The sequence below is a fragment of the Trachypithecus francoisi genome, unplaced genomic scaffold (genome assembly GCF_009764315.1).
Source record: "Trachypithecus francoisi isolate TF-2019V2 unplaced genomic scaffold, Tfra_2.0 Lachesis_group17, whole genome shotgun sequence".
In the NCBI taxonomy this organism is placed as follows: Eukaryota; Metazoa; Chordata; class Mammalia; order Primates; family Cercopithecidae; genus Trachypithecus; species Trachypithecus francoisi.
Genome location: NW_022681462.1, coordinates 37441884 through 37457145, shown reverse-complemented (window position 1 = coordinate 37457145; position 15262 = coordinate 37441884). Strand labels below are relative to the sequence as shown.

Genomic DNA, 15262 nt, shown 5'->3' with positions numbered 1-15262 from the left:
CTTGATGTATTTTATTTTCAAGATGACTAAAGTGGGCCAGGCACAGTGGCTCATGCCTGTAATCCCAGCACTGTGGGAGGCTGAGGCAGGCAGATCATTTGAGGTCAGGAATTCAAGACCAGCCTGACCAACATGGAGAAACCCCATTTCTACTAAAAATATATAATTAGCTGAGCATGGTGGCCCATGCCTGTAATCCCAGCTACTCGGGAGACTGACACAAGAGAATCACTTGAACCTGGGAGGCGGAGGTTGTGGTGAGCCAAGATCGAGCCATTGCACTCCAGCCTGGGCAACAAGAGTGAAACTCCATCTCAAAAAAAAAAAAAAAAAAAAAAAGACTACAGTGGGAACTCACTGAAACATCAACTTTATTTTTCACATAATAAGATATACTTTGTAAAATTTTACATAGAACATTCTTTTTTTTTTGAGATGGAGTCTTGCTCTGTCACCCAGTCTGGAATGCAATAGCATGATCTCGGCTCACTGCAACCTCTGCCTCCCAGGTTCAAGCGATTCTCCTGCATCAGCCTCCCGAGTAGATGGGACTACAGGCGCCCGTCACCACACCCATCTTAGTAGAGATGGGGTTTCATCATATTGGCCAGGCTGGTCTCAAACTCCTGACCTCAGGTGATCTGCTCACTTCAGACTCCCAAAGTGCTGGGATTACAATTGTGAGCCACTGCACCCGGCTACATAGAACATTTAAAAAGCAATACACGAAGACAAATACAAATATTTCTTCTAAATGTGTGGGCTCTTAACCTAGAGTTGAGTCTGTAGATAGAATTCAGGTGCTCATTGAACTTGAAGGAGGGAAACATCTTTATTTTCCCGAGCCTCAAATTGAAATTTAAAACCATTTTCTTCAACTATGAATACTGGCAGCAAACCACAGTAGTGTTAGCAGTACTGTGACCATGTCACCAATAGAAAGCACAGATGTTTTCAGATCACATTATAGTACTTGCAGATCTCTTGAATATTATGTATGCTCATCACTAGTTCTAAATAGGGTATTTATTAGTTCTACCACTAGATCTTGTTTATTATTTCACATTTTTTTTGTTTTTGAGACAGGGTCTTGCTCTGTCACCCAGGCTGGAGTGCGGTGGTGTGATTACGGCTCATTGTGGCCTCATTGCGGGCTCAAATGATCCTCCCAGATCAGCCCCTCAAGTAGCTGGCACCACAGGCATGAGCCACTACGCCTGGCTGTTTTTTTTATTTTGTTGAAATGGGGTCTCCCTATATTGTTCAGGCTGGTCTCAAACAACTGGGCTTAAGTGATTCTGCTAGAGTGCTGGGATTACAGGCATGAGCCACTGAACCACGTCTAGGCCCTGAGTGTTCTGGGTACCTTGCACCCCCTCATAATGTGAGCCTCTTGCTGCACTTAGTGGTATTAGTGTTAGAGGGTTTTCTTCCTAATATATTCCCTAAATATGAGCCAGCTCTGCTTCAAAAAGTGGCAATCAGTTCCATAGCTGGAGAAAAATGTGTTGGATCTGCCTAAGATTTTCAAGGAAAACTTTTTTTTTGAGAAGGAGTCTTGCTGTGTCACCAAGCTGGAGTGCAGTGGCGTGATCTCAGCTCGCTGCAACCTCCACCTACTGGGTTCAAGCGATTCTCCTGCCTCAGCCTCCCGAGTAGCTGGGATTACAGGCACCCACCACCACGCCCAGCTAATTTTTGTATTTTTAGTAGAGACGGGGTTTCACCATGTTGGCCAGGATGATCTCGATCTCTTGACCTCATGATCTGCCCATCTCAGCCTCCCGATGTGCTAGGATTATAGGCGTGAGCCACTGCGCCTGGCCAAAATTTTTTTTTTTTTAATACACAATTCACATACCGTAAAAGTCACCACAAGGGAGGTTTTTGAGAATAGTTGACTTATATGTAACTAATTAGGAAGAGTAATTCTTTAGAGTAACATTTAGGCGGAATAAGGATCATACAAATATGTAAACCTGCTATTTATCCTTAAACTCTGATTTATCCTTAAACTCAAAAACATCCTTTTGAGAATCTTTAAAAAAAAAAAAAATCCCCTTAAAAAATGCTTATATGGCCGGGCAGTGGCTCGTGCCTGTAATCCCAGCACTTTGAGAGGCTGACGTGGGCGGATCATAAGCCTTAAATTAAGAGTTCTTACTCTGGAGAAATATTGCATATAAATTTTTACCTTTGACTTTAATGTCACATGTTTCTGTGTTTAATCTTGTTGGCCTATTATATGACAATAATAGCAATTATTTATTATATAATTAAAATGTTTTGTTTAGATTGCAGGCGAGAAGAAATCTGCTCAGTGGCGCACAGTGGAGGGTGCATTGAAGGAACGCAGAAAGGCAGTAGATGAAGCTGCCGATGCCCTTCTCAAAGCCAAGTAATTACTCATGGACTTTAACAAGTAATTAGGGCCTCCTGGTGGCTTTCTTTGGGCTGGGTTTTTTTGTATTGTCTGTATAGAATAAAGAGGAGGTAGAGAAACCCTTCCTTCCCTTTTCCACCCGTGCTTGTTCTGAATTGGCATTAGGAACTCGTACAAAGGTGTAAAAAGAGAGAAGGAATAAAATATAATTAGTCCAGGCTGGGTACAGTGGCTCACACCTGTAATCTCAGTACTTTGGGAGGCCTAGGAGGCAGATCACCTGAGACCAAGAGTTTGAGCCATCCTAGCCAGCATGGTGAGACCCTGTCTCTACTAAAAATGCAAATATCAGCCAGGCGTGGTGGTGTGCGCCTGTAGTCCCCGCTACTCGGGAGGCTGAGGTAGGAGAATCACTTGAACCCAGGAGGCAGAGGTTGCAGTGAGATGAGTTTGTGCCACTGCACTCCAGCCTAGGCGACAGAGCGAGACTCCGTCTCAAAATGTATATATATAAAATTAGGCCAGAATAAATTTGGCAGAAACTTATATAAAGGATTTTTTTTTTTTAATTCATGGTCTTGCTCTGTCGCCCATGCAGGAGTACAGGGGCATGATCAGGGCTTACTGCAGCCTCAACCTCCCGGGCTCAAGCCATCCTCCCGCCTCAGCCCCCTGAGTAGCTGGGACTGGCATGAGCCACCATACCCAGACATATAGAGGATCTTATATAAAAGTCAGTTTTGCTTTGGATTATTGCTTAGATGATGTATCTCTTCAGATGTGCTGAGATTCTGCTGTAATTTTAAGATTTTACTGGGACAGTTTGGGCAGTTTATCAGAATGTAGAAAGTATGTCACAGTCTGTTTGCCTTAACAACCAAAATAGTGAGTATGTAATAGGTATGCCACCTTGACCTTGATTCCTGGAAGTTGGCTAAAACTAGCATTGAACAAGCATACCCAGATATAAGATCAACCTCCGTTGGTGGAAACCTCTATTTGACTAAAGATCCTCATCAGCAGTATGGAATAGTTATTTGTCACTCAAAATTTTGCTGTCTTTCTTAGGAAAATATTTATTCTTAGTAGAGAAAGAAGTCTTTGATAAAACCAGCATATCTTTTAGGAGATTTAAGGCATTATGCTCATATCACTTTGAGTTCGGTGTTTTATGGTGGGTAGACCACAGTCTGTCTGACTTACGAAACATTCTGAGTCGTGAGGGCTCCCTGAGTCCCAGTTAAGTATTTGCTCAGTGAGGTTTTTGGCCTTCTCCTGTGCCTTTGCCTTCCTTAGCTCTCTCTCATTGGTTGGTGAGTCAGGTTGATCCTTGCAAGAGCTGTTGTTTATTGCATGCTAATGATTCGGCCAGGCACTAAGTACTTCTCATGAATTAACTTCTCTTCCTTACACAAAAGCGTGTAGGAAATGAAAGGCTGATACTGAATCTGGGGGTCTTATTCTAAAGTCTGAGTCACTCCATATACCATATTCCCTCTCTGGTTCACTCTAGTAAATCTAGCTTCTAACCAAGATGTTTTCAGTTGTTGATGAGAAAAGCCTCTCGTTTATTGACTCCAAAAAAGCACTGATGCTCGTCCAAAGGTAGTGAGTTAGCTCAGTTGATTGTTCACAGTCAGTTATGGATGGAACTCTCTCGCTTTAGTTTTTCCTCTCTTCTTACTATTGCACTTGACTAGTCTTTAAAAAAAAAAGAAAAAGCAGTTACATTTCTTTCATTGACTTTTCTTTTCGTTTTTTAAAATAAAATAGAGACATGGTTTCCCTATGTTGCCCAGGCTGGTCTTGAACTCCTGGACTCAAGTGATCCTCCTGCCTTGGCCTCCCAAAGTGCTGGGATTACAGGCATCAGCCACTATTCCTGGCCTCTTTCATAGACTTAACAATTATATACTGTACTGACATTAAAACGCCTTAATACAGTTGACAAAATCTTTGTTTTGTTGGTTTCCAGAGAAGAGTTAGAGAAGATGAAAAGTGTGATTGAAAATGCAAAGAAAAAAGAGGTTACTGGGGCCAAGCCTCATATATCTGCTGCAGAGGGTAAACTTCACAACATGATAGTTGATCTGGATAATGTGGTCAAAAAGGTATGTTTCCTACCTTATAATATTTTATATTTTAAAATATAATCTCTTAGAGGATTTTAAGGATTTAGGAAAACAGTAAATTCCTACCATCTCCCCTCTTTTCTCCTGCAAAATATATTAGTTGTTACTGTTTTAAAAAATTTGCCTTGGCTGGGTGTGGTGGTTCACACCTGTAATCCCAACACTTTGGCAGGCTGAGGCGGGCAGATCACTTGAGCCCAGGAGTTTGAGACCAGCCTGGGCAACATGGTGTGAAATTCTGTTTCTACAAAAAATACAAAAAATTAAGTGGGCGTGTTGGTGTGCGCCTGTAGTCCTAGCTGCTCAGGAGACTGAGGTGAGAGGATGGCTTGGGCCCGGGAGGTTGAGGCTGCAGTGAGTTGAGATGGTGCCACTGCACTCCATCCTGGGTGACAGAGTGAAACCCTGTCAAAAAAAAAAAAAATTTTGCCTTGGACACCAACCAAGTGGATTGTTCTGTATTGTTGATACTTTCTATAATAGGTAACATTTTTGGTTATGATTTTTGTCACTTATGAAAATGTCCATTTTGTAGCAGATCTTCTGGCTGCATTTATGTGATCTGTATGGAGGGAGGGGGCCTAGTAAGATGGGAAAGGGCCTGTCCATGGTATTTGAATAGGAATTAGAAGGAAACAAGGCTTATGTTTCGTTTCTGAGCTTCAGATTTCCTTACACATTTCCAACGAAATGTAAACAAAAGAAGGAATACTACTTCTGTTTCTTGGAATGTTTGTGGTACTTTTTGTTCAATTTATCATATACCCTTTGTATTTGCTCAGGTCCAAGCAGCTCAGTCTGAGGCTAAGGTTGTATCTCAGTATCATGAGCTGGTGGTCCAAGCTCGGGACGACTTTAAACGAGAGCTAGACAGTATTACTCCAGAAGTCCTTCCTGGGTGGAAAGGAATGAGTAAGTACAACTGAAGTAATGTTTTTTTTTCGATGTTTTAACAACTAATCAACGAATCTAAACTTGCTTCATCTCCATCTTAGTCCAAATCCCTCTGACATGCATGCATATCTCTTTTTGTGTACAGTACACTGTTTCAGCGTTTTATTTTAACCACAATCATTACAGATGACACAGCCGCGACAGTACTCTTGTAGTTTTAGCCGTGATGAACATGAGTTTCAGCTAGTGTTTAATTTCATAATCCGTGATTGGTTCTGTTCTGATCTTTGCTGCTCAAAAAAAAAAAAAAGTTTGGAATTCAGGTGAACACAAGTGACATTATAACCTTGATGCTACTGAAGTGTTACTGTATAAGTATTTTTAAAAACCTTGTTACTTTAAAAGTATTTGTAGTGAATTATTTAAAGCACATTTTATGTCTGCTCTGTGACAAAACAACACTTTGTTGAAAATGTACCTAGGGGCCGGGCGCGGTGGCTCAAGCCTGTAATCCCAGCACTTTGGGAGGCTGAGACGGGTGGATCACGAGGTCAAGAGATCGAGACCATCCTGGCTAACACTGTGAAACCCCGTCTCTACTAAAAAATACAAAAAAACTAGCCGGGCGAGTGGCGGGCGCCTGTAGTCCCAGCTACTCGGGAGGCTGAGGCAGGAGAATGGCGTGAACCCGGGAGGCGGAGCGTGCAGTGAGCTGAGATCCGGCCACTGCACTCCAGCCCCGGCGACAGAGTGAGACTCCGTCTCAAAAAAAAAAAAAAGAAAATGTACCTAGGGACCCTGCACTGAGAAAGGAACGAGCTGTCTGGCTATCCACTTCCTCAGGCTGAGACTACAGAGAATTTTGATGCTGAAGTCGTTTCATGGTGTAACTATAGTCACATTTCCCTGAAGTTCTGTGACAGTACTGAGAATCACAGAGATCACCCGTCTCAGCAAAATTAAAAAACTGTTTATTTTTATTTTTATTTTTTGTTGCCCAGGCTGCAGTACAGTCCTCCACCTCCCGGATTCAAGCGATCCTCCTGCCTCAGCTTCCCAAATATCTGGGATTACAAGCGTGCAACACCACACCAGGCTATTTTTTTGTACCTTTTCTTTTTTTCTTTTTTTTTTTTTTTTTTGAGACGGAGTTTTACTCTTGTTGCCTAGGCTGCAGTGCAGTAGCGCTATCTTGGCTCACTGCAACCTCTGCCTCCCAGGTTCAAGCAGTTCTTCTCCCTAAGCCTCTCAAGTAGCTGAGATTACAGTTGTGAGCCACTGCGCCCTACCAGTTTTTTTGTGCTTTTAGTAGAGACAGGGTTTTGCCATTTTGGCCAGGCCGGTCTTGAACTCCTGACCTAAAGTGATCACCTTGGCCTCCCAAAGTGCTGGGATTACAGGTGTGAGCCACCACACCTGGCTTAAAACACTGTTCAAATGCTAGCATTTGTTAGAAAGGAGACTTCTCATGTCGTAGGCCTCTCCAGGCTGAAGGTATCAGGGTTGCCTCAAAGAACCATGGCTGGTCTAAGGAGTGAAGTGAAACACCAGTGCAAGGATTTATAATCATTCTGCATCATGGCCATCCAGGGAGACTAAATGTCAAGAAGTGGAGTTAAGGCTGTCAAAAGATAACTCAGACATTTAGCTCTTTGAATGCAGTTGACTCAGGAGGCAGATATCAGTTAGACTGTTGTCAAATAAAAAAGTGACAGTACGGCCAGGCGCGGTGGCTCAAGCCTGTAATCCCAGCACTTTGGGAGGCCGAGATGGGCAGATCACGAGGTCAGGAGATCAAGACCATCCTGGCTAACACGGTGAAACCCCGTCTCTACTAAAAAAAATACAAAAAACTAGCCGGGCAAGGTGGCGGGCGCCTGTAGTCCCAGCTACTCCGGAGGCTGAGGCAGGAGAATGGTGTGAACCCGGGAGGCGGAGCTTGCAGTGAGCTGAGATCCGGCCACTGCACTCCAGCCTGGGCGACAGAGTGAGACTCCGTCTCAAAAAAAAAAAAGTGACAGTACGATTTATGAGAGAGAATAATGTGGAGAAATACAAAGTTCAGTCTGGAACCAGTGACTCTTGTTTAGACACTGGATAGCTACCATCTAGCAAAGAGGGCATTGTGGACAGTTAGTCCTTGAGAAGGATAAACTTGAGCCACATTGACACTGCTTCCCTCATCAGAATTTCTCAAGGGGTTGTCTGTGTTTCGTTGAGGTTACAATGGAAGCAGATGTGAGCACCTCAGAGACCTTCCCTGATTATATTCCTCCACAAACCACTGTACCGTATTACTTTATTTTATCTTCTTGAAATTCTTATTCATTGGCTTGTTTGTTGTCTCCTTGCATTAGATATATGTAAGCTTCTTGGCATAAACTTGACATTGGTAGTAGTAGGGAGTCTCCAGTGGCTCAAATAAAATGAAATTAGGTTGACAGGGCAGGACAAATTTTATTTGTGGAGAGTTAGATATGAGCATCAACCCTAAGAATTTGCATTCTGTCTTTGGTCTTCCCAGTAGACTAAATCCTACTAATTTTCCCAAGCCAGCTCTGACAGTTTTAACTTTTTTCTTTTTTTCTGCTTTTGAAAGTGCCTATCACAAATCTTTTTTTTTTGTAAGATGGAGTCTTGCTGTGTCAACCCAGGCTGGAGTGCAGTGGTGGGATCTTGGCTCACTGCAACCTCCGCCGCATGGGTTCAAGCGATTCTCTTGCCTCAGCCTCCCGAGTAGCTGGGATTACAGCCGTGTGCCACCACACCCAGCTAATTTTTTTGTATTTTTAGTAGAGACTGGGTTTCACCATGTTGGTCAGGCTGGTCTCAAACTCCTGACCTCAAATTATCCATCTACCTTGGCCTTCCAAAGTGCTGGGATTATAGGCGTGAGACACCATGCCTGGCCGCCTATCGTAAAACATGAAAATGTTAAACAGTGGTTCTCAACCGAGGGCATTTTGTTCCTCACATGACATTTGGCAGCACTGGGAGACATTTTTGTTTGCCACAACTGGAGGGAGCAACTGGAGGGAGCTACTAGCATGTAGTGGGTGGAGGCCAGACGTGCTGCTAAACATCCTGTAGTACACAGAATAGCCCCTTACAGCAGAGAACTGCCTGGACCGGAAGGTCAGTAGCACCAAGGTTGAGAAACCTGTGCTAAAGAAGGGTGCCATGTAGAAAGTGAATGTCCCTTGTGAAGCAATCTCTGAGTTGTTTCTCCATTTAAATCTTTATTAATTTATTAAATGGAGTATATATTCACAATACAAAATTTGAAAGGTATAAATGGCATTTGAAGTTTCCCTCTCACATGGTGTTCCTCCTCAGGGACAACCGGTATTACTGATTTCCTGTGTATTTCTAGAGACAGTAATTATTCCATGATTACCCTAGCCCTCAGTGGATGTCCTCAACTCTGAAATCAGAATGCACTAAGACCTAAACCAAATTTGTTAGTACTGGTTTGTGTTATGAGGCATTTTGCTCTTATTATCATTTTTTTATTATACTTTAAGTTCTGGGATTGCTTTTATTATTATTTCCCTAAACAACAAATGTCCTGATGATGTTCACTATGTCCAGTACTCTTTCTGTGTTATCTATAGCTGAGCAAGGTTCCAAACGTAATAATAGCTAGTGGTATTGGGCATTAGTTTGTACCAGGCACTGAGTTCTAAGTGCGTCACATATCTTAACTTATTTGAAATTCATAACAGCCTTATAAGGCAAATTTTGTTATTATCCCAATTACGTAGATGAGAAAACTGAGGCAGAAAAGTAATTTGCCCAAGGTTGGGGTAGAGCCGGGATTTCATTCTCCCTCACTAGCCTCACTATTCTCTGCCAGAATGATTTGTATCAGCAGCATGGGACTCCCTTTTAGCGTTTTGAGAAGAAGAATGATGTAACCATAATAAGGAGGAAAATTTATTTTTGTGAGATTGATGGTGTAGGAGGGAGTGATGAACATCAGTTGATGTTCAGAGCCCCTTGGATGAAAAATACCAGTCTTTGGACATGTTGAATCCAAAGGTTATTAAGAAAGTCAGGACTGGCCAGGTGCAGTGGCTCATACCTATAATCCTAGCACTTTGGGAGGCTGAGGCGGGTGGATTGCCTGAGGTTAGGAGATCAAGACCAGCCTGGCCGATATGGTGAAACCCCATCTCTACTAAAAATACAAAAATTAGTTGAGCATGGTGGCGTGCGCCTATGGTCCCAGCTACTCGGGAGGCTGAGGCAAGAGAATCACTTGAACCCGGTAGGTGGCGGTTACAGTGAGCTAAGATCGTGCTGCTACACTCCAGCCTGGGCAACAGGGGAGACTCCGTCAAAAAAAAAAAAAAGATGGTCAGGACATTCATACCAGGATGTTCAACAGCTCATCCTGAGAGGCAGTAGCTGCGACTGGCTGCACTCCCCTCTCCTGTCACGTGTTCACACTGGGTGCTTGGGATACCTGTGATGGTGGTGGGGGACATCATTCCACCTATACAGAATGCCATTTTTTCTTTACTCTCAAATCAGGCCACTGTAGTTCTTTGTTTAATTTGCACAGGTTAAATTAAAATTTAGTATGAATTCATTATTTTAAAAATTTCAAAGAAAAACTGAATTTATTAAGTATTTGAAATGTTAAGAGAGGCCTGGAACTGAGAACAGAGAGTCAAAACTGTAATTTAGTAAAATACTGTATGAACTAATAAAAATATGAGGGATAAAAGAAAATTATAGTTTCTATGAAATGCTTATGTTGAGGCTGGGCATGGTGGCTCATGCCTGTAATCCCAGCACTTTAGGAGGCTGAGGCGGGCAGATAACTTGAGGTCAGGAGTTCAAGACTAGCCTGGCCGACATAGTAAAACCCTGTCTCTACTAAAAATACAAAAATTAGCCAGGGGTGGTGGCACACGCCTGTAGTCCCAGCTGCTTGGGAGGCTGAGGCAGGAGAATCGCTTGAGCCCAAGAGGCGGGGGTTTGCAGTGAGCTGAGATTGCGCCAGTGCACTCCAGCCTGGGTGACAGAACAAGACTCTGTCTCAAAACAAAATAAAAAAAAAAAAATGTTTAGGTTGCTGGGCACAGTGGCTCATGCCTGTAATCCCAGCACTTTGGGAGGCTGAGGCAGGCGAATCGCTTGAGCCCGGGAGTTCGAGACCAGCCTGGGCAACATGGCAAAACCCCATCTCTACAAAAAATACAAAAATTAGCTGGGTATGGTGGCACACACCTCTAGTCCAAGTTATTTGGGAGGCTGAGGTGGGAGGATTGCTTGAGCCCAGCACGTGGAGGTTTCAGTGATCTGCGATTGCACCACTGCACTCCAGGCTAGGCAACAGAGGAAGACTGTGTCTCAAAACAAAAAAACAAACAATTTAAGTTGATTACTGTGAAACAAAGATAAGTCCTTTAAAACCAAAACCACAATATCAATGATTCTTTTATTTTCTAAAATGTTATTTACCTTGATTTTGTCTTGTTTTACAGTTTACATTTTAGAAAATAGCTGTATCATTTCACTTTCCAGTATTAAAATAGCTTTTCCTGGTACTAGTCTCCGTTTCCTTCTTGTTTCCTTTTAGATATTTCTGTTTAATGATCAATAACTAACGTATGTGCTTTTTTTTTTTTTTTTCAAACTGTTCTGTTTTTTCCTTTGTAGGTATTTCAGACTTAGGTGAGTGTATATTTCACATTTAAAGTCTTTTGTTTTGGATATTAAAAGACTAAAGTCTTTTTGTTGTGCCTATGATTTCTTACACAAAGCCATCTAAATAGATATAAAGTAGAATTATGTCACGTGATAAATCTGAATTGGATATTTTTGGCATCCGAATGCTCTCAAGAACGAAAATGTTTCATCAAGTGATTGGAGTCTTATAGATGTGAAGTGTGTGTGCGTGTGTGTTTGTGCACGTGCGCGTGTGTAATATGGATTGTAACTGATTACTTTGGAGAATTTCAAACATTAAAAAGTAAGAAGAAAACTAAGGAACTTCCAGGACCCATCACTCAGTTTTGTAGCCATCAGCATATGACCAGTTTCGTCTCATCTATTCCCACTCCTCCTCAGCTCATATAGAAGCAGACTCAAATATCATACTCTTTCCCTTGTAAATACTGTGAGTATGTTTCAAAAACATCACCATGCTATTATCACACCCAAAACTTCTTAACAATTCCCTAGTCAGCAAATGTCCATTCAGTGTTGGTATATCCCCTGTTGTTTCATAGAATGAGTTTTTACAGTTTTTTATTCGAATTGATACCCATAAGATATTCCACGTGTTGAGTTTAGTCAGTATATATATCTCTTGCCCCTTTTTGTTTTTTGCTTTTCAATGTATTTATTAAGAAATTGAGTCATTAGTCTTATAGATTTTCCTACATTCTATATTTTGCTGTTGGAGCCATAATTCTTCACTTCATCTTAGCCAAAAGACTAAGAAGAGATGGAGTCATAATTCTTTTTTTTTCTTTTTTTTTTTTGAGACAAGGTCTTGCTCTGTCACCAGGCTGGAGTGCAGTGGCACAATTTCAGTTCACTGCAATCTCTGCCTCCTGGGTTCAAGCAATTCTTGTGCCTCAGCCTCCTGAGTAGCTGTGATTACAAGCACGTGCCCCCACGCCTGGCTAATTTTTGTATTTTTAGTAGAGTCAGAGTTTTACCATGATGGCCAGGCTGGTCTCAAACTCTTGGCCTATGGTGATCCAGCCATCTCTGCCTCTTAAAGTGCTGGGATTATCGGCATCAGCCACTGCATCTGGCCAGTGGAGCCATAATTCTCTCCCTCTTTTTTTTTTTTTTTTTGAGATGGAATCTTGCTGTTTCCCAGGCTGGAGTACACTGGCGTGATTTCGGCCTGCTGCAACCTCTGTCTCCTGGGTTCAAGCAATTCTCCTACCTCAGCCTCCTGAGTAGCTGTGATTACAGGTGCCGGCCATCATGCCCAGCTAAGTTTTGCATTTTTAGTAGAGACGGGGTTTCACCAGGTTGGCCAGGCTGGTCTCGAACTCCTGACCTCAGGTCATCTGCCCACCTCAGTTCAGCCTCCCAAAGTGCTGGGATTATGGGCATGAACCACCGTGCCTGGCTGGAACCATAATTCTTAATCTGTGTATGTGTTGGTACATTTTTGGATTAAGATTTAAAACACAAACATTGGTTTAAGCCTGGATGAGAATCTTTGGGCATATTTTAAAAAGCTTTGCAGTGGTTCTGATGGACAGCTCTGGTTGCTCTGTTGGGGTTTAATCTATATCATATGTGTTTAAGAAAAGTAAAAAAACTTAAGGAAAAGTCTGAGAGAATTTGAATTTGATTTTTAGTTTTAGCAGAAAAGAATCTTCAATTGGATGCCTATTGTAACTAATCATAGTTATGGCTGAAAGAAAATATAGAAGTGATTGTATATGCAAGTTTTTTCTTTAAAGACAAAGTTACAGTAAAGTAGAAAGTCTATTTATAATTAGTTCAGATTAAAAGAGGGTTCCTGGAAAACAACTGATTATCTGAAGGGTACCTGATTTTTGCCAGGGGCTGAAAATATCTTATTGGGCACTAGCCAATTTCTGATAGAACTGGGGAATCTAAATCTCTTTTCATGTTAGCTAAGTTTTACGTTTGTTTACTGCTCTTAAATTACAGTCAGTTGATGCAGATTACCTTGTAATGAGTATAATTTCAGTGACATCATTAGAATTTTAACGTGTTCTTTTGCTTAGCTGACAAGCTCTCTACTGATGATCTGAACTCCCTGATTGCTCATGCACATCGTCGAATCGATCAGCTGAACAGAGAGCTGGCAGAACAGAAGGCCACTGAAAAGCAGCACATCACGTTAGCCTTGGAGAAACAAAAGCTGGAAGAAAAGCGGGCATTTGACTCTGCAGTAGCAAAAGCATTAGAGCATCACAGAAGTGAAATACAGGCTGAACAGGACAGAAAGGTAAAAGAAGTGAGAATTGTTGCCTAACATTTTAAAGTGACTCTAACTTGATTGTTTACTTCTAGAAATAATACTGGCTCAGCCGGGTGCAGTGGTTCATGCTTGTAATCCCAGCACTTTGGGAGGCCGAGGTGGGTGGATCACTTGTGGTGAGGAGTTTGAGACTGGCCTGGCCAATATGGTGAAACCCCTGTCTCTTCTAAAAATAGCAAAATTAGCTGGGCGTGGTGGCTCGCACCTGTAATCCCAGCTACTGGAAAATCTGAGGCAGGAGAACCATTTGAACTAGGGAGGTGGAGGTTGCAGTGAGCTGAGATTGTGCCACTGACTCCAGCTTGAGCGATGGAGCAAGATTGTCTCCAAAAAAAAGAAAGAAAAAAAATACTGACAGTCATTGGCTTTAGGATATTGAATATAAGTCATGCTAACTGACCTTTAGAGTGGAGCTTAGGTCCTCATTCTCCTCATGAGAACTTCTAGGAAAGGAGTGATCAAGCAGAGTTCCGTTATGTTGAGCAGATACAGAAGTGTAAGAAGGTAATAAGCTACTGGTATCCAGGATTATCTAGCTCATCTTTCCAGTGGAGCTGGGCCTCTGTCCCTTAAAGCAGTGCTGAATGAATCTTTGTTGGAGTCTGAGTATATTTTTCCCTGCTAGTGTTGTTAAGTGGTTGGTGGTTAAAAATCAGGTGAAACACCTTCTTTAGCCCTCTCTCTGGGCACATCATTTATTAAATAGGTGTACACAGGCTGATTTGGGAACCTAGCTACTCATCCCACCTTTGTGTCTTCTTAGCAGTACTATTGGCCACTCCCTCCTTCTTGAAACTGTTTCTTCCCTAGGCTCCCTGACACCATACTCTTCTGGCCTTTCTCCTACCTTGCTGGCCACTCCTTAACCTCCTATTCTGCTCAGCCTCTCAAATAGTGGCATGCCTGGCATTAGTTCTGAAACCTTTTCTCCATCTAAACTGTCTCTAAGTGTTCTTGTTGAGTCCCGTGGCTTGGAAGTTTAAATACCATCTATACCTGATAAATCTCTATCTCCAACTCTGACGTCTGCCTTGGCTTCAGGTTCCTATCCAGCAGCCTACCTGGTATCTCCAGTTGGATTTTCAGTAGTCATTTCATGCTTATCACGTTCCAAACAGATTTCTTTATTCTCTCCAACTTGTCTTCTAGCTCTTCAGCTTTTTTCTCTCTAAATAAACAGAGTTGAACAAACTACTCAGTTATTTAAGCCCAAATCATGCTTCGTTGTTCCTCCATCAATTCATATTCAGTCGCCCCACAGATCCTACCAGTTCTGCATCCAACATAAATCCCAAATCTGTCCACTCTATTACTACCACCTTAGCCCAAACTGTCATCTTAATAGCTTCCACTATTATTATTTTTTTTTTTTTTGGAGACAGAGTCTGTCTTTGTGGCCCAGGGTAGAGTGTGGTAGTGCAATCTTGGCTCATTGCGACTTCTGCCTCCCAGGTTCAAGCGATTCTCATGCCTCTCAGACTCCTGAGTAGCTAGACTTACAGACGCATGCCACCACACGTGGCTAATTTTTGTATTTTTAGTAGAGACGGGCTTTTGCCATGTTGGCCAAGCTGGTCTCGAACTCCTGACCTCAAGTGATCCACCTGCCTCGGCCTCCCACGGCGCCAGGGTTACAGGCATGAGGCACCATGCACAGCCTACCCCAAGGAATGTAAACACCAAAGTGCTGGGATTACAGGTGTGAGCCACCATGCCCAGCCAATTTCCCCTTTCCTCATACCCTTCTTTCTGTGTTTGTTTACGCAGGCAAATAAAACATAGTCGAATCAGACACGAACTACACTGCTGGAAATCCTCCATGGACTACCCATTTCATTTAATATAATTCCAAATTCTTAACCA

At 42.4% G+C, this 15262-nt stretch overlaps 1 protein-coding gene across 9 annotated transcripts in view; it reads left to right on the top strand.

The window, feature by feature from the left end:
• The window catches only part of IMMT (inner membrane mitochondrial protein), a 53784-nt gene that overhangs the window by 32578 nt on the left and 5944 nt on the right, over positions 1–15262 (top strand). For 8 of the 9 annotated variants that reach the window (XM_033175356.1, XM_033175361.1, XM_033175360.1 and 5 more), the window contains 5 exons: positions 2295–2398; positions 4359–4494; positions 5298–5427; positions 11080–11094; positions 13143–13366. In XM_033175356.1, the coding sequence (XP_033031247.1) occupies positions 2295–2398; positions 4359–4494; positions 5298–5427; positions 11080–11094; positions 13143–13366 (609 nt within the window). The remainder of the gene's footprint in view (positions 1–2294; positions 2399–4358; positions 4495–5297; positions 5428–11079; positions 11095–13142; positions 13367–15262) is intronic. The other variant, XM_033175357.1, reaches the window with a different exon arrangement.